Below are 22,197 nucleotides of genomic sequence, written 5' to 3' on the forward strand. Positions count from 1 at the left end.
GCGCCCCCGGGGCACGGCGGAAGCACGGACCCGCCCCGCCGCCGGTCCCTGGGGCTGCCCGGCCGAGAGCGGCCGAGCGCCGCCGAGCAGATTCCGAGAGTAGCCGAGCGCTGAGCGAGAGCTACTAAGGGGCGGGCGAGAGTTGCCGAGCGCTGTCCGGGAGCTGCCCGTGAGCCGACCGAGGGTGCCCGAGTTCTGCCCGAGTATTTCCGAGTGTTTCCGAGCGCTGCCCGAGCCTTGCCGAACTAAGCCCGAGCCTTGCCGAGCTAGACTCGAGTCTTGCCGAGCTCTGCCCGAGCGCTGCCGAGCTCTGCCCGAGCGCTGCCGATCCCCGCCGAGCGGCGGGGGGGGGCCGGGCCTGCAGTGGTGGCGGACGGCGAGCGCGGCCTGTGCGGGTGGTGAGTGGGCCCGAGGCGGGAGCTGCGGAAAGGTTGCGGCCCCGTGTTCCTCATCCCTCGGGTAGAGCTGTCCGTGTGCGGGTTAACGTTCGGGACCGCAGGGCTGGGGTGTCAGGGCTGTCCTTCTCACCGGCGCGGTGTGTTCTGACCGCACTTCTTGCCTGTGTGGGCCTGGGAGGAAGATGTGTGTGTTTGTAAAGACGGGGCTGTGCGTGTTTCCCCCCACACCTCCTCTGTGTGTGTATCTGTGTCCCCATTCCCCCTCAGTTACATGGCCCAGCCCTCTCTCTGTGTTTCTGTGACGGCACAAGGGGGAATGGCTTTAAACTGAAAATAGATTAAATATTTAGATTAAATATTAAGAAAAAATTCTTTTCCGTGACGGTGGTGAGGCGCTGGCACAGGTTGCCCAGAGAAACTGTGGTTGCTTTATCCCTGGAAATAAATCCCATTGCAAGATGGGGTCCTGAGCAATCTGTTCTGGTGGGAGTGGTGGGAGGTGTCCCTGCCCATGGCAGGAGAGCTGGAACAAGATGGTCTTTAAGGACTCTTCCACCCCAAACCATTTGGTAATTCCTTGAATCTATCATTCTGTGATAACATGCCCAATCTTGGCTTTTTTTTGCAGGTGTGCAGCAGGACTGTCCAAGCCATGATTGAAGTGGTGGCCAAGCTGGGCCGTGGGCCCGTGTTCCTGGCAGGGGAGGTGCTGGAGTGTGTGATCACCTTCACCAACCCATTGTCGGCCTCATCCACCTCTGCCAGCAGGTACAGGAGCCCGTGCCAGTCCGTGCACAGAGCCTCTGGGTCCCTCCAGAGGAACGGCCCCCTCTCTCCCCTCTCTGGGATAGTGGTCATGGCTGCATTGTAGGGCAATGGTTCCAGCTCAGCCCCTTGTGACTTCCCTACTCAAGGCACTCCCTTAAGGAAGCCTTGCATCATCTCTCAATTTTGGGGGTGAAGCTGAGGTAATTATGCCAGTTTTGTGCCCCCAAGAAGTAGACAAGGAAGGAGGTATGCAGTTAGTGATTCTCTGTTGCTCAGGTGAGCCCTCAGTGACAGTGACTGGCAGAAAATGAAGCCAAACTGGCTGTCAAAGTGGGCTATCTGGTCACACCAGGGTGACAGTCCCATACAGCAACATCCAGGCAGCGTCATTATTTCCTGCATTTGTGGAAGGAGCTCTGTTTTATCCAGCAGTGCTGGACAGATCAGTGTGATCCCTGCCTCCAGAGGTGGCAGACAAAGGGTAGGGTCTGAAAGGGGCACCTTCTGCAGCCACATTTTCTGTGGCCTTTGAGCCCTGCATCTCCCCTTCTCAGTGCTGAGGAAATGTGAGAAGATGGGAGCTTCCCATATTGGCTCACAGGGGTGACTCTGTGTCACAAGTAATCACCCAAAGCCTTCGTGTCCGCTGAGTGTGCAGCCTTGTCTGATTCCTTAGGGAGTGGAGAGTGCTTTCTCATCTTGAGTCCTTCCTGGGAAGTGCCTGTTTCCAGCCCTGTCAGGTTCAGCATGTTTTCATCACCAGTATGATGTTCACATGTGATTGTTTTGCTGGGCCCACTCACAGTGCCTGCAGTCTCAGCAGCAGAAGGGTTCTGTGTTTGTTGCCTTCCTTAACTTTCCATCTTTTCTTCCTGTTTCCTCTTGGCTGCTGAGATCAGGTTTCAAATTCAGCTGTGGCATAAGCATCCAGCTCCCAGAGTTTTGTCCTGTGTTTTGTCTGCTTCTGAAACATGTGGGACTGCAAGAGTACCAGGTGGCATGGTTAGCAGGAAGGGGGGTTCAGTGCACTCATGAGAGCTTCATTTAAAATTTCAGATGTGTTGTGATCTCTAGAAGCCTGCCTCTTGAAAAAGAAAAGTTTTTAAAATAATAAAAAAAGCCCCAGGTGATCAATGGGGCAAGACCTGGCTATGTCAAACGAGTGGCAGCAGCAGCAAGTAGATTGGTGTTTTGGAAAATGAAGCTATGGGTTGTGTAAAGGCAGGAGCCAGATCAAAGCAACAGGCAGAGAGACCTGTCAGAGCCTGGGAGGTTTTGGGGCTGACAGGTGGAGAGACAGCAAGGCCTCCTATTGAGAACAGGGACAGAACTGACAGAAAGGCAGGAAATTAATTTGATGGTGGAGTATAAGAAACAAATTTCTTCTACCCAAAGGTTGCATGGAGCATGTCCTGTGTAGGCTGCAGGAGTTGTTGGGGAAGGTGAGACTGGAAGGAAGTGACCTCAGCACCAGTGCAGGATCCTCCACTGCTGAACAAGCACTAGCTGAGCAAGCCAGCTCTGCTGGCAGGAAGGGACATGCAAATTTTGTTGGGACATCTGGCTAGAAAAAAATGAAAACAATCCAGTGGCATGTTGTAAAGCTATACTGAAATAGAAAGAAAAAATACTCAAAATATGGTGTTTGAAGGTATTGTAATCAAGCTAAGCTCTAAGCTTATATAAAATTAGCCAACATTGCCTCAAGCAAGAGCAGTTCTCTGCTTCCACACAGCAGATTCTTTACAGGAAAAAAACGTATGGCAGCCCTGATGAAAAAGCCATGTTGGTACTTTAGAAAATGCAGAACTACAGCTGTAGGTCTCAAAGCAACTAGGTATAGTAACTGAGGTGTGCTTAGGTAAGGGCTGCCAGCACATACAAGAGCTCAAATAGCACATCATTAGTCAGCTGACACAAATACAGCACACCTTTTTCCCTAGTTCATCTAGACCTTTAACTGCTCTGATGTGTCACATGGAGGGACATTCGTGTGCCACAAAAAATCCCTGTGCCGCCCAGAGCTCTGTTGTTGGTGCTTACTAATCAGATTGTGATGTTAGAAAACACCAGAGGAACTATTCACTGGCTAAACTATAGAGACTACTATTGAAGAAAAAAATAGAGGAACGATTTGGAAACTGAAAGGTGTCACTAGTACCATGGGAAGTGCCCTATGGAGTGGCTGACGTCACAGCAGAGTCCAAAACACGAGACTGTTTTTTGTGCTGGATGCGTGGCCCTACATTAATTGCTGGGGCTGTACAGAGAGGGGTCAAAATGACAACTTTGCCTCCCCTACTGCCGTCAGCAAAGTCCTTGCATAAGGAGGGGTGAGTAGGTCCTAATGAAAGACCCAGAAGCATCCTCCTTTGGTCTGGCACAAACAGCAGCTGATGTTTTGTTGAGGATGGTGCTGTGGGACCAGAGAGAGCATGTCTGTGCCTACCTGCCCTGAGGAGTGTTGGGGTTGGGGCATCTCTGTGCTGTGGGCAAGGACAGCTGAGCCCAGGTTGCAGGAATTTGTTGCTTTGGAACTTACCCGCTTCTCTAATGATTGCATTGTCACCAGAGTGCTGCTCTGTGTGAGAGCAGAGAGGGATTTTTGGCTTGGGATTTAACTCCTCATGGCTGAGAGTCCTGTGCCAGAGTCCACGTGCAGCAGCTTGAGGTGTCCTCCCGGGAGTGCATGAGTGGCCAGTTCTAATCTGTGGGTGATGCGAAAGATGAGCAAATGAGTAAGGCTTTGGACTGGATCTTGAAACAGTTGATCTCAGCATGTTGGCTGAAAGACTCTTGTGAAGTTTTGCACAAGCCACCTTGTCTCTTGTCATCATAGAAAGGGACAGGGGCTGCTGACCTCTGCTGCCTGTTGTCCTCTGCCATGAGTGTACAGCACGTTTCTTGGGGCAGATATGTTTTATCATGCCATGTCTGCTGTGCTGATGTGTTGTGGCTCAGACTGCAATTATTGCTGCTTAAAAAGAGTCCTTGGGCTGCAGAGCCAGACTTTGGGTGAAGCTGTTGTCAGCAGCTGGGGTGGAAGTGGCTTTGAGTCAGCATCCCAGCTTGAGCTTACTCCCAAAGCTTGTTTGAAAGGGGACTGTGAGAGTAGCTTCAGTGACAGTGAAGCAACACCTTCTTCCTTCCAGACAAGCAGTCCTGCATGGAGCTGAGCTGACAGAGTTGCTCTTCTCCCAGTTCCTGCCTGCTATAATTGAGGTTTAAAGCAGAGATATGAGTGTTGCTCTTTGCTTTCAGTGAGATGCTGGCATGGGCCAGCGCCCAGATCCACTGCCAGTTTCACGCCAGCGAGAACCGGGTGGCACTCCCTCCCTCTGATGGCAGCAAGCACGATGTGCAGGCAGAGAATGAGACGGTCTTTGTCCCCAACAGAGGTGAGTGCCACTCCTGCCTGTCACCCGGGTAGGGACAGTGAAAACACAGTGAGCAGGAGTCAAGCAGACCATAATGTGTGTGTCTTGATGCAGCGTGCAGCAAGAGTACAAAGTTGTGTTGCTTTCCTGGTGATAGATGTTGTGGGACATTGTTAATACTGAAATCACAGTGACAGTTGTTTGTCCAGCTGCAGTGGCAACGTCTCATAATATGATCAGAGCAAGAGATGCTTCCTCTCTGGCTCTCTTCTCCCTGTGCCTCCCCATGGGGATAAAGCTTGACTGACCTGGACACAGCCTGAAGCAGTGCAGCATTCATGTGTTTCTCATTCTCTTCCAGGAGAGCGGGGTCAGTGTATCCTGTCCACCCCACCAAAGATCCTCTTCTGTGACTTGCGACTGGATCCTGGGGAGTCCAAGTCCTGTGAGTCCTGTTTTCTCTTCCCCTGCTCACAGACCTCCTCTTGGGGAGCTCTGCTTTCAAAACTGGCTTTGCAGACCTGAGTGCTGCAGGTGTGAGATCCTGGTGGTCACAAAACATGAGATGCTTTGGTTGGAGCATGAGTGCTGAGGAGCTGCAGCATCATCCAGGGTCTGTTCTCTCCTGTGCTAGGGCTGTGTACTACAGTGTGTCCCCTGGCTGGGGCCTTTGCTGCAGGTCCACTGTGTAGCTGCAAGGCATTAAACTTTTGAAATACCTAGTTGCAGCAGAAGGAATGGCTACACACACTTGCATTTCCTTGCCTTCATTTCTTCAGTCACACTGATGTATTCTTGGAATTTAGGCTGGTGTAACAGTCTTCTGGATGTTCTAGTTTTCCTGCTGTGAAAGTGAGCACTCCTCATCTTCTCTGCTCAGAGCTCTCCATGTTTGAGTAGATAGCTGTGGAAAGAGCTGAGTATGCACTGTTCTCTCTTGGTTGGTGGCTGTGTGACCCAGCCTGTTCAGGTCATGTCAGATCTCCTTTGCATTCCAGTGGCCTGTCATTAGCAGCACTGATGGTCGCCTCTCATGCTGTGCGTGGAGAGCTTTGTTATTTTCCCAGGGATCTGCTGGGAACTGTTGATGGAGACCTCTTATACTACAGAGCACAGGGAGAGGAGAGACAGTGCCTGTGCTGGATCACTGAGCTCTGCAGAGCTGGAGGTGAAGCTGCAAGTGAGACCAAGCAGCCGCGGGGTTGGGACATGCTGGTTTTGAAGCTGGTGTCTCCTGCCTTTCTGGCTTTGGAGGGGCCTGACTGGAGGGAAAGGTGGACCTGGTGAAACCAGGCTGGCTTGCCTTGGTGGTTAGTGGGGTGGGGCAGTGCCATCGTGGGGCTGTGCCCCTAAACTGCAGAGCCTGATGTCTGAAGACGTTTAGTTATTCACTTATTCACTTATTATTGTAGAGCAGCATGTTGGGGAAAGGAGGTGTCATGCCACCAGGAAGGAGGAGCAGGCAGAAACCTTAGCTGGCCTGAGGTTCACCTGGATTCTTCTGTGTTCCTTGCTGCTTGCACATTTGGGGCTGGAGCATCCATTCCCTGTGAGCAGAGGGAAGTCCCTTTTCCTGGCACACTTAAGGCAGGTTGGGCAGTCTCTGGGATAACGGATCAGTGACAACAGCCCAAGTTCCAGGTGGCTGGGATGGATTGAGGGATTGACTGTGCACTGGCTTAACAGGCAGAAGCTGTTCAACCCCCAGCTAAGCTAGGGATTTTCTACCCTTTCCGATGACGTGATGTGTGTGTGTCCTCTCTGCCTCTGGGTGGCACTGGCACAAGCAGCCTGCATCTGCCTGGTGCTTGGACGCAGCTCCTCTGGAAGGACACAAACTCTCCTATTCTTTGAGGTTCCGTGGCTGCACAGTCCAGCCTTTCCTCTTTGCTGTGTGATTTTGCTGTGTGATTCACCTGTCTGTTTCATGCATCACACGTGATGTGGCTGCATGTGGCGCTGCTTTTTTAACACTGAGGTCCCAGGCTGTATCACAGCCCTGGTCTCGTTCCTGCCAGGCTGTTCACACCGATCCCATCAGCCTGTGGTGCTGCTGCTGTCACGTGAAACTGCAGCTGGCACACTTTCAGACCATTCCTGGGGTCTCCTGCCAGCTCCATGGAGGGAAAGCTAAGGCTGTGTGGGTGTGTATCTTAATTCTTCATTTCCTGTTTTTCAGAAGTTTTGAGTTTTGCTACGCAGTTTGGGAAGGGGAAAAACAACCAAACCAGAAAACCCAAGAAATCTTAATTCTGCTTCAACAATATACTGTGTTATTAAACTGCAGCCAGAGCTGGCACATACAGCTGAGGTTGTGTCAGACTGTCTCTTGATAAAAGGACTTGTTTTCATTTGCTGACCAACTTATTCCCCAATACCTTACTCTTGTTATGGTGCCTATATGTTGAGGTTGACTCATATCCCAGCCCTTTGACACGTGGCCCAGGCTGAACTCTTTAAGTTTGTCACCATGAAGCTTTTTCTCAAGTCCTCAAATAATTTCTGTGGCTGTTTTGCCTCCACTCTGGTTTTGTAATACATTTAAAAATTTGGTAGATCACAGAGAGGAAATGGAAGCAGCCTGGACACAGGCCAGAAGGCCAGCCAGGGGGCGCAGCAGGTGGGTAAGGAAGGCATTTGTAGTGCAGGAATGTGCTTCCTTCTGGGATATGCACAGAAGCTGGGACTTCCTGAGTCTTGGCATTCCTGAGCCAGGTAGCAAACTGTTTATCCTTCTCTGACTGTGGTGGTCTCTGCTCAGATTATCCTCACTGGGCAGGAAGGTCTTTGTGGGTCCTCTTGTAGAGTCTGGTACGGGGGTTGCTGAAGTCTACTTCTTTCCTCGGAAGTGTCTGATTTTCCTCCCTGTCAGGGTAGTTCTCTGTTTTATCTGCACCCTCATCCAGAAAGAGAGACTTGTGTTTTAAGGTGTGACATCCTGTCGCCACTACACACTAGCACAGGGTTTTTTCTTCCTTCCAGTCCTGTTATTTGAAATCCAGAAGTTATATTTAAAATGTAACCCTAACTTTTAATCTAAGCCTCAACATTCAGTGTGTGCCAGACATGGGGAAGGATCTGTGGTTTCAGAGCAGGATGCTGCCCTTCCTCTGGCAGGGCGTATCTGCATTACGGTGGGCAAGCCAGAGAGCTGGAGACTTTCCACAGTTCACCATTTGTGTCTTTCTTGTTATACAGCATGTGGTTTGGGAAAGCTTCAGAAGTGTTCACACTGTGTCAAGAGGCATTGGGGTTTGTGTGGTGGCCAAGGAGCTCTAGGAGGGCTGAATGTGGTGAAAGCCAGGCCCCAGTACCTCAGAGCCCTCAGAGTCGGAGACTTTGTGATCTAAGTCATCAGCTTGTCAAGGGGGACAAACCACAGGTTGATGTGAAGGTCTCGGGAATTGTTTGTTGATCATTTAGCTGCAGTCCTTCAAAGAAAAACAGGAGGAAACTTAATTGTTGCAGAGTTTGAGGGTTTGTGTAAAGCAAAAGCTAAAGAGGCATGAAGTACTGATTGATACCTGCATGGGACAGGGCCCGGAGGAGGCTGTGCTGTGAGAGAGCTGGAGTGCACAGAGGCAAATTTGGGTTGAACTCGTGATGAGTAAGTTTAGCTCTTGTGGTTGTATTCCTGGATTTTACGTCTTTCACATTCTTTGGAGACAAAGTTTGTGTATGTGGTTGTATGTGCTGGAAGCAGTATCTGGATGATGGTGCATGTGATGTCGGGAGCACTGTGCCTGATGCAGGGGAGCTGGGTTGTGCTTGGCTGCTGGAGGAAAGAGGAGGCAGCAGAAAGCACCAGGCTCTGTCCCTAGCTCAGCACTGCTGTCATAACACTTGGTGCAGGGAGCCTGCACACAGCAGCTGCAGGATCTTCCTTCTGGCTTTGGAAAGCATATTTTCTGCCCTCATTGCAGATTCATACTGTGAGACCCTGCCTGTGGATGGTCCCCCCTCGTTCCGGGGGCAGTCGGTGAAGTACGTGTACAAGCTGACCATCGGCTGCCAGCGTGTCAACTCCCCCATCAAGCTCCTGCGCGTGCCCTTCCGCGTCCTCGTGCTGCACGGTAGGGCCATGCACTGCCCTCCCTGCACAGGCAGCCCGGGCTGCACCTGCCCTGCTGATGCTCTCACCTCCTTCCCAGGGCTCAAGGATTACCAGTTCCCACAGGATGAGGCTGTTGCACCCTCAAACCCCTTCCTGGAGGAGGAGGAGGGCTTGAAGAAAGACTCTCGCCTGGCAGACCTAGCCACAGAACTGCTCATGGTGGCCACCTCCCGACGCAGCCTGCGTAGGTCATATTCCCTGCTCAAATTTGCTGTCCTTCCTAAGAAGCTGGTCATGAAGAACATCTCAGGGCTAGCTGCAAAGTATTTCTCACTGACAAAGTTCCAACTATAGCTGTGTAGCAGCTCTATCAGGGCCTGCTTGGATCAAAGCCTCCTAGCCAGTCTCAGGCTGTTCCTACTTCAGACTGAGAGACCCTCTGCCCATGACACATGGCAGCCAGTGTAGGGTTTGCCCGTGCTCAATGCAGAAATTTCCCAAAGGGAATACTACTCTAGGGACCTGAACAGGAGGCATGAGGTCATGTCATTAACCCAGAGCACTGGGGCAGAGCCTTGTTCTGTCACAACTCTTTTCCCTCTTCTTGCTCCACAGACCTGTACAACATCAGCAACACTCGTGGGAAGGTGGGGACATTCTGCATCTTTAAGACTGTATATAAGATTGGAGAGGATGTCATTGGGACCTTCAACTTCTCAGAAGGAGATATCCCATGTCTGCAGGTCATTGCTGTGTCTGGGGTTACTGGGGAGAGGCAGGGGTTTAGGATGAGGCATGTGGAGTAGGGTTTGGGGTGGCACTGGGTTGTGAGGGTATCTAGTGGGACCCAGCTGGGGTCCCCTTTGAGTCTGAGGCAGACAATGGTCCAATCCCGAGCTCATTTGGGAAATGGACCCCCCAAGGCTTTGCATGAGGTGTGTATGAGGTTGTGAGAGCAAGCACCCTGCCAATTGCCCTGCAGTTCTCAGTGAGCCTGCAGACAGAGGAGAGCATCCAGGAGGAGTTCCAGCGGCGGCGGGGGCAGCCTGTCTCCTTCACTGTGCACGCCCGCCATCAGGAGTCCTGCCTGCACACAGCACAGAGCAGCTTCAGCCTGCCCATCCCGCTCAGCTCAACCCCAGGATTCACCACCAACATTGGTGAGTACCCACCAGGGAAGGGACACTCCCCTGCTTGTCTCTAGGAGGACTGTGATGTCCCCAGCCCTGCCCTTGCTCAGCAGAGCTGTGTCCCTTGGGAGAGAGCTGGCCTGTGTGAGTGGGGTCGTTTGCTGTCCCCGTGCCAGGACAGACTGTGCTGAGACAGTTGCTGTCCCTGGCACTTGTGGGTGTTACGTGCTGACTGCCCTCTTGCCTACAGTGTCCCTGAAATGGAGGCTGCACTTTGAGTTTGTGACTTCTGGGGAGTCAGCAGGGACTTGCTTGGTTCGTGGGAGCCAATCAGAGGCTGTCACCTGGACTGGGGTGGAGCAGATGGAAGTGGACACCTTCAGCTGGGACTTGCCCATCAAAGTTCTTCCCACCAACCCCATCCTGGCTTCCTACGTATCTCAGTTCTCCAGCACTAACTCCATCACCATCTGACTTAGGAAACGTTGTTGGCTTGCAGAGCTGCAAGTGCATGCCACCAGTGGAAATGGCAAGCAGGACTGTCACCAGTGTGCTGTGGTGCACACATCCCAGTGTCCCCTTGGATCCATCTGTGATGTCCAGGTGGGCACCAGACATGTCTGTCCTGTCTATGGTTGGAAAAATGCTGCTTGATGCAGTGTCTTGTGCTACAGCCCCCAGCTGGAGCTGGACCCTTCCTGCCTGGGTGAAGGTGCAAGTCTCAGCACTCAGCAAAAAGAAATCTGCCTCCCCAGGGAACTGCTGATGTGCCTTGATCTCATATGGGGCTTCCAAGAAGGAAAGGCCCAACCCAGGGAGGGGAGAGGGGAGCTCTTCCAGTGAAGCTTCATACCACCCTTGGGTAAAGGCTGTGCCCTTACAGAGACCCTACAAGCAGAGGTCTGCCATCCAGGTGAAGCACAGTGGCCACCTGGGCTGGGTGAGACCCTGCTCTCTTGTCCTGGCATGTGTCCTGCCTCTTGGAGAGTTGTCCTACACATGGAGTCCAGTGCTCCAGCCACCCCCACCTGGAGGAGGCAGGTGGTGGCAGGCCAGCCCTGTGCTGCTGGCGTGTGCTGGTGAGCAGGATGCAGGCCTGTGCTGGGTCAGTACAATTGTGATGATTCAAAACTGAGCAGCACTGAGCCCCTGGGCTGTTGTCTGCCTGGGGTCCTGGTGTGCTCTCCAGCATCCTGCTGGTCTTTGGATCCTTGGGGTGCTGTAAGGAATACATGCTGTGCATCCAAGAGCTGGCATGGAGATCTCCCTGCTCAACAGCCAGCTCCCCATTTTTACTGAACTTTCCAATGAACTTTCCTCTTTGCATGGAAATGTAATAAATATCTGACTCTGCAAAACTCAGCTTTCCCAAGAGCCTTATTCCTACATTGTTCCCGCTGCTGAACACATCCCACCTTCTACAGCAGTCACAGGCTGGAGACCTCTTTGTTCAGTACCTTTATTGCAAGAACAGAAACATCTACACAAGGCTCTGCACAACACAGGCATGGCACCAGCTGGGGCAGCTGCCAGGGTGGCTGCCTCCACCCTGGCACTTGGATTGCTTCTGCTTCTCCTGAACCCTCCCCACCCTGCACCCCTGCTAGTGGGGATGGGGCTCTCCCCGGGGACATCCTGTTCTGCCACCCACCCTGGGCTGGCTCTGTTGCAGTGTTGCCCAGGGCTGGCCTACAGTGCCAGGGACCCCAGGGACCCCAGGAGCTTTTGGAGCAGGGGTATTAGTGGTTCCAGAGGTGGGTTGTGCCCCTTGCACTCCAGGAGCAGAGAAGGGGCTGGACAGGGTGCGGGGATCCTGCATGAGGTGCCGTGGTGACCCCAGGGAGCTGCCCAGGCTGCTGTGCAGAGGAGTACAGGGCTGGGAGGGAGTAGGGAGCTGCTTTGCTTGGGGCTGGATATCGGAATGCAGGACTGCCATAGAGCAGGCTGATTTAGTCCTGTAGCCTTTTTTTAGTCACTGAAGGTTTTCTGCCCACCTGGAGGAGATCCTGTAGAATCTGCACTTCTACGGTGTGCAGAGCACCTCACAGCGAGGACGCCCTGGTTCAGGAAGCTGAAGGCAGAAGCAAGGCTTGGTACCATGGTGTGTGGATAGTGGTTTCCCTCGGAGGTGCCGGCGGTGATGCCTCTACAGGGTGGGTGGGGCAGGTCTGGAGCATGCGGGCGGTGTGCTCGGGAGGGGAGGGCGGCGCTGAGGAATGCGGGGCGCTGCCGGGACTCACTCTATCTGTTGAGCCCCGCACCCAGCAGCTTGTTCACCAGCGGCTCGGGGGTGCTGGCCGAGCCCCACTCGTGCTCCACGCTCTTCACGCACGGCAGGCTGGGGTTGGCCTTCTGCACTACCGAGATCTGGCAGGTCTGTGAGTCGTAGTGGGCCTCGCACCAGTCAGGGAAGTCGATCGGGTGCTGGGTGCTGTGGGAGAGGACACGGTGCTGTCAGTAGCCCTGATTAATGGCAGCGGGCTGCTGACTGCGCTGGGTGGCTTCCTGCTGCCAGCGCCCTGCACGGGTGTCTTCCAGACCAGCTTAGGCAGGCTGGGACACAGCTCCTGGCCCATCTGGGCATCTTGCTGTGCCAAAACATCCTTTCCAACTGCCCCAACTCACCCCACCACCCTCAATGCCCTGGTGGGGTCCTGCCCACCTCTGCCTCTTGTTCGCCAGGACCTGGTGCCCGCAGCCCTCCCAAGGCCCTGATATCAGCTGCATTTGCAGCCACCAGACACCCGCTGCTGCAGGGGCAGGGTGCTGTGGTGGGAGGTGACAGCCACCCCAGCCCGGCCCCTCACTCACGTCTCACAGCAGCCCACGCCAATGGGGTGCAGGCAGGTGCAGAGCAGGCAGTTGGTGCTCAGCCACGATTCCCCAATGGAGAACTGTTTCCCTTCGTATTCACAGGAAGCTGCAAAGGAAATAGTGGTGATGAGAACAGATGGGCCTGTGCTGAGGGTGAGTGGAAGCCTCCCGGACACCCCTGTGCCCTGAACAGGGGCAGAAGTACCATGAACCTCTCACCCACCTTGTGCAATGGAAGATATATGGTGATCTATCCACCATCCTGCAGGTATGGAATGCCCTGTCATCTCTCATGGGTCATGTACCCATCCATCCTCTCCTGGCCCTGTCTTGTGGCTCTCACCACTACTCCATGATCTAGAGCAAGAACCAAGTGGCTCTTGCTTCCCTGGAGAGGACAAATCCAATACCCCTTAGGGTCTGGGCATTTCCACAGCCCTGGGAGGAGACAACAGAGGGATAATGATCTGCCCTCCTCCCTTTGCTGATAGTCCTGCACACTCAGCCCCAGCCAGGCACCTGCCAGGAGCCTTCATGGCCCAGAAAGCTGTTTCTCAGCCAGAGCCCTGGGGAGCTGTTCTGTGGTTTATAGACTGCTCCTTCCACTCACCACTGGCCCATGATCCCATTCCTGTGCTCAGCACAGTCCCTTCCATACTTCTCAGGCATAGAGAAGAGCCCTGCTATGCTGGGAAAGCTGAGGCCTCTTCTTCCCCTTAGCCTCTTCCCATCTCACCTCCCCACTTACCTTTAGCCTGGAAGTAGCACTTGGCCTGGGAGCCTGGCAGCTGGAGGAGGGAGAGAAGCAGGCAAAGCCTGCCCCAAGCACACCTCATCTTCTGTGCTTGCATGGCCATAGATGGTTGAGCTGGACTTGTTCGCTTTGCTTCTCTATTGCCTTTGCTCCTTTGCCTTCTCTTTCTCTTTCTTCCTCTCTGCCTTTTTAATGCTCTTCCTCTGATCCCAATGAGAGATATTTATAAAGTTCAGCTTTACGACCCTGGCCACCAGCTGTGCCCCACTGGAAAAGTTGTAAAACTCATTTCCTGATTTGAAAGGCATGAAAACAAGAGGTAGGATCAAGATTTTTAACAAGCTGTGAAAAGCTGATTCATGCCCTCCAGAAATTTCTCCAGTTGGAAGCCCCTGTGGGTGCAAGGCTCCACAGCAAGGGGAGATCCAAAGATCCCCAGCAGCGTTGCCCTCTGCAGTGTGGTGAGCACGTAAGCAGCAAGCACGGGAGACCCTGGCTCCTGACCAGAAGAGCTCCAGGCTCCCCTCTGGTCATGCTGAGCCGTCACTGCTCCTTCAGAGCAAGCCAAGATTTTGGGAGCATCCCATGTCACAGTGACCAGAGCAGCACAAGCATTCTGCTAGCAGTGTGGGATGCAAATGGCATCATCCTCATTTGGGGATGGAGGTGCTTGCCCCCACTCCTGAGTACCACATCATGGCACTTTCACCCCAGCCTGGGCTGCAGCTGTGCCAGGTTCATAGCCATGCATAGGCTGGGGACGGGGACAGCAGGTTTAAAATCACAGGATCACAAAATCATAGAATCATAGAGTCGTAGAATATGCTGAGTTGGAAGGGGCCCATCAGGATCACCATGTCCAACTCCTGGCCCTGTGCAGGACACCCTAAGAATCCCAGCATGTACCTGAGCATGTTGTCCAAACACCTACTGAACTCTGACATATTTGGTGCTGTGACCAGAGCAGACAGTCACAGATGCAGAACCAGGGCTCATCTGAGCAGTGCCCATGAAAGGGGACTGTGCCTGTGCACCTGGAGTACCCACAAGGTACTGGGGCTGAGCGTCCTCTTCCAGGGGCTGCAGACTGGCCCCCACATAAGCTGGAAACAGGAAGGATAAAATTAGGAGGCAAAAGTGCTTTTAGGCAGCAGGTAACCTGAGGGTTAAGTGAGGGACTTGGCTGGAAGCAAGGACCTGTGTGAAGGTGCCGCATCACCCAGGATTGTGCCTGTGGACCTCACAGACCCTCACTCAGAGGGACTGCCTCTGTGTAGAAGTGATAAGGCTGTTATCAGCTGGCAAAGTGAGCTGAAGTGCAAGAGGGAGGAGGTCAGAGCCCTGGGAGCCACATGGCCCCGGAGAGCTACCAGCAAAGGGCTGACTTGCCAAAAGAAATTCGCAGCCCTTGTCAGAGGTGCTGCCAGCAGCAGGAAACAGGGCTCTGGGGATGGTCCAGCCAGGGGCTCAGCCAGCACAGGGCCGTGCTGGCAGTGAGGCAGCATCAGCAGCAGTGGCATATGTGGGTCATCTGCCCCTGCATTAAGCTCCCTGTTCCTGAGAGTTTGGGATAAATTTACACCTTGACGCGTGAGGCTTAATATCCCTTCCAGAATTTGTATTGGCATTCACTATTATAGCTGGATATTTTTCTTATCCCTATAAGTGCCCAATCCCTCATTGAATCCTGCTAAATTTTGGCCCGAGCATTTTCCTGTGGCAGTCTAATTAAGCACAGAGTGAGAAAGAAAAATGCTTCCTTTTATCCACTTTATCCGCTTTGGATTCACCACCTTCGGATTTGAAGGCATAGTCCCTTCCCTTTGGTGCTCTGGGCCCCTTTACCATCCCGTTGCATCCATCTCCTGCAGCTTGTGCTCTCACTGCTGAGGGAGAAGCTTTGCATCCCTTCTTCCCCTTAGAGAATTACCCCAGCCCTGTTGTAGTGCCACGGGTGATGCTGTGTCCCTCAGTGGGGTGGCTGGATGGCAGCGAGTGTGGGATCTGTTAGAAAAGGCTAATAACAAATCAGAGAAATGCTGGGCATGCCCTGCTGACCACTGGGCCATGAGCCAGGATGGTGGAGTGTATCAGTGACAAATGGAACTTGCCCTTTGGTGCAGAGTTGTTACTATATAAGGAGGATAAAAGTGTTCATCGTCAGAGCAGTTAATTAATATTCCTATTGTGTGTTTGGAAAAAGAAGTCTGGCACGCTAGTAACTGCAGTGAAATAATCCATCATTGTTTCATCAACAAGAACAGCAAATGTTACAAAAAAGAAATGGTGGGTTTCACTGAGAGGCCCACAGGATTTGGACAGGCTTCCAGAAGACTGCTCAAAACCTGGGGCAACAGCATCTCTTGGCTGTGGGGAAGGGCATTGCCCCTGCTCCATCAGGAACATGGAGAGGCATTCTCAGGATTTCTGTAGCAATTACAGTTCATTAAATAGAGAGTTAGAGCTACGAGTCCATTCATGGCTATTGGGTTTTCCATCAAAGTGCTTTGCTGGGAAAATGCAGAGAAATAGAGGAGTGTCAGGACATCTCTTGGCACACTGCAGAGGGAGCAGGGCAGTGGAGCACCATCCACACTGTGTCTGTGCATAAAGAAAGGGGCTGGTGGTCCCCCATAGCCTGTTGATCCTGCTATTCCCCCTCCTGACCACTTTCCTTGCCCCACTTCTGCATTCCTGGGCACCCACCTGTCCCCAGCACACACAGCCCCATGGCTGATCCAGAGCACTTTGGTCCAGGTTGTACACAAGGGAGCTCGTAATTTGGAAAGCAATAATTGCAATTGGACTTGGTGTTTCAGAGCTTCTGCCTGGGCTCTTGAGGGTACTGTGGCAGGAGGAGGAGCTGACACCTTCTGCTGTGCCAGCCTGGAGGAGGCTTTGCTGCAGAGACTGAAGGAAAGCAGCTGCTTTTGGTCTCACATCTTAGGGAACAACTGGGACCTGGGGAAGAACCACAGAAAGGATAAAGGGGCTAGAAGAAGTGCCTCTCTAGAAGTTCAGTGCCTTTGATTTACCAGACACAGCCCAACAGAAGGGATCACTGCCTGTCTACGTGTGTGCCAGTGAGGGGCAGTCACCACCTTTGAGTATCCCAGGATCCTGCAGAAGGTCACATCCATGTCTCAGCATCCTCCCAGCAGGACCCAGCTCTCCTGCCTGGCCTGGGTCTCAGATTGTAGCTGTGTCTGAGAAAAGCTGGGTGCTGCACCCCACCAGGGACACAGCTTTGCTGGGCTCCTCTCCCACCAATGCCTCTGCAGAGCAGCAGAATGCCCAGTGCCAGGGATGGGACCCTATGGATGGGGAAGGAAGAGCACCCAAGCCAGGGGTGCTGGGATGAGGTGGCAACAGCCCACCCCAGCACCGCAGGAGGCTCAGGGGGTAATAATTGATGCTGGACCAGTTGCCATCAGCGGAGTCCAGGAGGGTTATAAAACCTGAATCTCCTGAGCCTTCAGCTGGAGCTGCAGCTGCAGAGCAGGAAGCAAACAGGATCCCGGCTGGCATTGTGAAAGCAAACACCATAAATCCAAGGAAGTGCTGTGATTGCTGTTTTAGGCACTGGGGATCTTGGCTCCTGGTCCCCAAAGCTATTTTATTTTCTCTCTGAACAAAAAAAAAAAAAAAAAACCAAAAAAAACAAAAAAAAAACAAAAAAAAAAAAAAAACCAACCCGAAAAACAAAACAAACAAAAAAAAAAAAAAACCAAACAAGAAACCCCAAAACAAACAAAAAAATCCACAACCCCAGTTATCACTGGACCAAACTGCATTGGTGCTGCTGTGGACCCTGAAGCAGCTCTTCAGGGGATGTGGGGACCTTGCCTTGCCCAGCACCTTGAGGATGTTTCAAGCACCAGAGTACCCAGGGCACCAGGGCAGATGCAGGTAGATGCTGGCTCTGAGTGATGACCATTCATGAATGCTCACTGCTCGCTGACATGGCCAGACCCTGGGGAGGGGTGAGCAGAGGGGTGAGGAAGAGATAGGCAGTCAGGAGCTGGGAAGGGAAGACAAAGGGCTAGACAGGGGATGACAGTTGGCTCATGGCATCCTTCATCCCACAGCTGGCAAGCCAGGTGGGACAGCTCACAGAGGCTGGAGTACAGCCCACCAGCAATGGGACTGTTGCTCCAAAAAGGAGACAAAATAGAGCAGATGTGAGAAAAAAAATAATGTCACCTTACTCTGCAGACTGGCTGCCTGCTAGGTGAAGCTCTGTGCAGGTGGAGAAGCATGGGCTGCAATGCATGCTGGCATGCCTTGTGTCTTCCGTGGATGTCCCTGGTCTCAACACCCTGACCCTTCTTGCAGGAAGAGGTGTTCTGACCCTAGAGGCTAGGCACAGCACTTCACAGGGCTCTGCAACTCTGGTTGGGGGGGGTGTGTGGGTTCCCTGCTGTGGGACAGGACCTGCTGTGGGATGGTGTCTGCAGGTCCCCAGTCACGGGGTGGGCTCTGTGTCCTGAGCACTCCCACGCTGGGACTCCCTCGTGCCCTCCTGCCCTTTCTCACATGGTCTCATCCTCCCTTGCTCATTGCTCATGCCTGTGTTCCACTCCATTGGGACTTTCCCAGGTCGTTTATCATGGCTGTGGCTGCCCTGCATGAATGTGCCAGCTGTGTCACCTCCCTGGTTCAGGACAAGTGTTGTCACTCTGTGTCCGTGGGGAGAGCCTCTAGAAGCCACACCTCTCTGTGCCCCAGACCCATGGTGGGACCCTAGGAGTCTCCTTTCAGGGCACCAGGTTTTGGCATCAGTGGGTTGGCCATGCATTCCTGCTGCCCTCAGCCCTGGCAGGGTGCTGGCATCCACCCTGGCTCTTCAGCACCCTGGATATCCCAGCACAGGTGTGCTGCAGCCCGTGGCTCTGCCTGGGCTCCCCTCAAAGAAACGTGCCAGGAGGTCACGGGGTGTTTAGGAAAACAGGCCTTGGCACTTGCTGGCCATACCAGGAAAATAAAAACATCCGGGCAGGCAGCCGCACAGTGCCTGCAAGAGGCCGGCACTCCATAAATCCCCTGGAGCAGGTGCTTTGTAGTCGGCACAAGGAAATGAGCATATTATTCAGCTTGGCTTAAACCCTGAAATGTTTCCTGTCCTGTGAGTCAGAAACAACCCTAGGAGATCATTCCTAGGCCACGCAGAAACTGCACCAGCCAAAAAATGCCAGGCACTTGTTGGCCTGAGGACTTGCTGGGGAGGTCAATGGTCCAAGCCCCTCATTTTGGAGGAGTTGCTGTTGCAGTGTCATGCCACCAGCACTGGCTTCAGCATATAAATGGCCTGGAACATGATGAGGATCCACAAGGGACTGGTCCTGGGCACATTGCTTCATTGGGATGCAGGGACGGGGAGAGCCCCAGGAGACCCTGAGGTTTTCTGTGTCCTGGATGTATTCTGCAGATCTCTGCCTTTGCTATGGTATCTGAAAGAGGAGTCTCCCTGCACAGTGCATTTGCTGTTTTATTGGCACCCACAGGGCCATGCTGGGGTGATACCCTACTCTAGGGACACTCTGCAGGAAAAGCCATGAGTGGTTGGTGGCTTCATGGTGGAAGAGATTGCACAGGCATGGGACTGAGACCCCACATACTCAGCCTGGAGATGCCAGAGAAGTTGGAGGGGAAAGCACTGTAGGAGCTGTCTCTGGCTTGCACAGGCAGCACCCACCTGAAGGGGTTAATGCATGACACTTTCTGTCCTAGTGCCCTGAAAGGACACTCCTAGGGTCCCACCATGGGTCTGGGGCACAGAGAGGTGTGGCTTCCAGGGGCTCCCTCCACAGACACACAGTGACAACCCTTGTCCTGAACCAGGGAGGTGACACAGCTGCCACATTCATCCACAATTTTCCCTTTAAAATATTTGCCTTTGCTCTATTTTTTCCATTACTGGCACACAAACTTCAAATCCGAACAAGGAGCCCTTCAGACTCCCTGGACAGCAGAAGCACAGGAAGCCCATATGTGGAAAGTTCACCCCATCTATCTGCACCAGTGCTGGGTGCTTTGTGCCCACCTGGTCAAAGCCTCTCTGACCTTCTGAAGGTGTTACCCTCCCATGTGGGATGGTGGCAATGTGAGCATGGGCAGTAGAGACCCCAGCAGAAGCCTGACCCGCATTCGAGTAGAAACGCGAGTCCCCAGCGGTTCCTTCTCCATCCCTGCCCTCTTCCCATGCAGCCTCCAGCAGGAAGGGGCTGCTGCCATCCATGCCATCCATGCCAGCCCTCGCTGTGACCCAGTGCTGTTTGTGCCCTGGCACGGCAGTGTCTGCACAGCTCCTCCTGGCCCTGGCAGTGAGGACTGTGCTGCAGGCACTCACTCATGGTGCCTGCCACGCTCTTACAGCCACCTCCAGAGGCTGGCAGGCTTCTGGCTCCACTTTCAGCATGGAGGTGAAGGAGATTGGCAAGGTCCATGGCCTTGTGCTGCTGCACGCCAGGAGGTGGAAAAATAATTGTCATCTCTGGGGACCAGGGGCTTGGTTGTGCTTGCCAGGGGAACATGGAAAAGAAGACTAGAATCTCAGAGGTGTGAGCCCCCCAGGGCAGACAAGTATAGCTGTGCCCTTGGTGCCCATCATGATCTGGAGCAGTCCTAGGACCAACATGTGTGTCACTAACAAGTGTTTGAGATCACTTAAAAAAATCACTGACAAGGGTATCAGCAAAAACCAAATTTAATATTAAGTGGCAGCACAACAATGTTCGTTGGCAAGATTCACTTACGAGACAGTTAAGGCACGTTGAGGAGAAAAAAACGAACAACAAACAAAATCCAGGCAATCAAATCCAGGCAGACATGAACCAAGAACCATCTAGGGGTGTGTGTATGTGTGTGTATGTGTGTGTGTGTGTGTCTGTGTCTGTGTGTCTCTGTGTGTGTGTGTCTGTGTCTGTGTGTGTTTAGGTGTGTGTATGTCTGTGTGTGTCTCTGTGTGTGTGTCTGTGTGTGTGTGTGTGTTTAGGTGTGTGTCTGTGTGTCTGTGTGTGTGTCTGTGTGTCTGTGTGTGTCTGTGTCTGTGTGTGTCTGTGTGTGTTTAGGGGTGTGTGTGTGTGTGTGTGTTTAGGTGTGTGTCTGTGTCTGTGTGTGTCTGTGTGTGTGTGTGTCTCTGTGTCTGTGTGTCTGTCTGTGTGTGTGTTTAGGTGTCTATGTCTGTGTGTGTGTGTGTGACAAAAGGCCAGTGAGGGCAAGGATAAAAAGGAATGTGGCCTAAAAGCTTAGCAGCACTCACACTTAACTTGTAACTTAACAATTTGACAGACGAATAACACTTAACAGCATCTAACCTATGTAACTTAACAATTCAGCAAAAGAACACTTTAGCAGCCTTTAACTTAGCTTATAACTTTTGACTTAATCTTGCTTACAGGCCTAAGTTACTTAGATCTGAGGTACTTAAATGCCTAAGAGAGCAGCATTTCTCCCAGATTTGCTACAGCCTGTGCACAGAGGCATGCACATGGACAGAAAGATGGTGCAAGCAAGGTACCTGTGAAAAATCCCCCTCAGAGGTCAGTGAAATGCTCACTTTGGGTGCCTCTGCATCCCCTCAACTGGGGAAGAGCTGAGCCTCATGGAGTGAGGGTATGAGCCCAGGATCCATCGTTGTTGGGTGATCCCAAAGTACAGCAGGCTTGAGTTTGCTGGCTCTGGGAGGCCCTGCTCAGAGGGCAGTGCTGGCCACAGCCTGCTGCGGTCCAGGGCAGCTCAGGGGGTCTCATTTGGCAAGAGAGTGGGCTTCAGTTGTAGCAAAGTTTCATCCTTGCCACAGTTTCAGCCCGCACTTTCTTTGGGTATCTGAGAACAGCGATATTGTGCCCTTCAGGGAAGAAGAAAAACAGTTGCCAGCGCTGTTCATCAAAAACCCAGGAGCTCTGTGAGACAGCAGCAGTTCCTGGAAGCAGAGACTATTAACAGGGAGCATTTCTGATAAGCTGAAGGAGAGCTGAGCCCAGGTGCTGTTTTTTAAGGCTCAGGCCTAAGGAGCATTTCTCAAATCTCAGTGCAGCCTGGAAAAGGGGGGATGCATCACCACAGTGGGGCACCCTGGACCCCCACAGATAGCCATACACCACTGCAGGCACCAGGAGGAGGGTTCTGGGAGTAGCCCAGAGCAAGGCAAAATTATCATCCCAAGGTGTGGGATGCCAGTAAAACTTAGTGTGAGACCATGGGACAGGGAATATGCAATGGAGCTAGAAAAAACCTAAGGTATGGTAAGTCTATGTGTATGGTGTGTGTATGGAGTGTATATAGTGTGTGTATGGTGTGTGTATGGGGTGTCTGTATAATGTGTGTATGGTGTGTGTATGGTGTATATGATGTATGTATGGTGTGTGTATAGGGTGTGTGTATGGTGTGTGTATGGTGTGTGTTTATGGGGTGTGTTATGGGGTGTGTATGTGGTGTGCATGGCGTGTGTATGGGGTGTGTATGGGGTGTGTGTATGGTGTGTGTATGGGGTGTATGTATGGTGTGTGTATGGGGTGTGTGTATGGTGTGTGTATGGAGGGTGTGTATGGGGTGTATATGGTGTGTGTGTATGGGGTGTGTGTATGGTGTGTGTATGGGGTGTATATGGTGTGTGTGTCTGGGGTGTATGTATGGTGTGTGTATGGGGTGTGTGTATGGTGTGTGTATGGGGGGTGTGTATGGGCTGTATATGGTGTGTGTGTATGGGGGGTGTGTATGGTGTGTGTATGGGGTGTATATGGGGTGTGTGTATGGGGTGTGTATGGGGTGTGTGTATGGGGTGTGTATGGTGTGTGTATGTGGTGTGTATGGTGTGTGTATGGTGTGTGTATGGGGTGTGTTATGGGGTGTGTATGTGGTGTGTATGGGGTGTGTATGGGGTGTGTATGGGGTGTGCGTA

General features: G+C 52.7%; 2 protein-coding genes across 3 annotated transcripts; one reads left to right on the top strand and one right to left on the bottom strand.

Moving 5' to 3' along the window:
* Positions 1–330: 330 nt before the first annotated feature.
* On the top strand, positions 331–11,085 carry RGP1 (RGP1 homolog, RAB6A GEF complex partner 1). 2 transcript variants are annotated; one of them, XM_054283528.1, is made up of 9 exons: positions 331–398; positions 1,027–1,166; positions 4,428–4,564; positions 4,905–4,988; positions 8,467–8,616; positions 8,695–8,841; positions 9,213–9,340; positions 9,580–9,757; positions 9,978–11,085. In XM_054283528.1, the coding sequence occupies exons 2-9, from the start codon at positions 1,051–1,053 to the stop codon at positions 10,199–10,201; spliced, it is 1,164 nt and encodes a 387-aa protein (XP_054139503.1). In that variant the 5' UTR covers positions 331–398; positions 1,027–1,050; the 3' UTR covers positions 10,202–11,085. The 2 variants fall into 2 exon arrangements, with proteins under 2 accessions (XP_054139503.1, XP_054139501.1); XM_054283526.1 differs by having other exon boundaries at positions 8,467–8,841.
* Positions 11,086–11,968: 883 nt separating this feature from the next.
* Positions 11,969–13,398, bottom strand: MSMP (microseminoprotein, prostate associated). The gene is made up of 3 exons (XM_054283554.1): positions 13,290–13,398; positions 12,539–12,647; positions 11,969–12,158 (listed from the first exon to the last, which is right to left on the bottom strand). Exons 1-3 carry the CDS (start codon positions 13,396–13,398, stop codon positions 11,969–11,971), a joined length of 408 nt encoding a protein of 135 aa, XP_054139529.1.
* Between the last annotated feature and the right edge of the window lie 8,799 nt (positions 13,399–22,197).

The sequence above is a fragment of the Melozone crissalis genome, unplaced genomic scaffold, assembly GCF_028551555.1.
Source record: "Melozone crissalis strain CALT ecotype California unplaced genomic scaffold, PUWL_Pcris_2 ptg000036l_1, whole genome shotgun sequence".
NCBI lineage: Eukaryota > Metazoa > Chordata > Aves > Passeriformes > Passerellidae > Melozone > Melozone crissalis.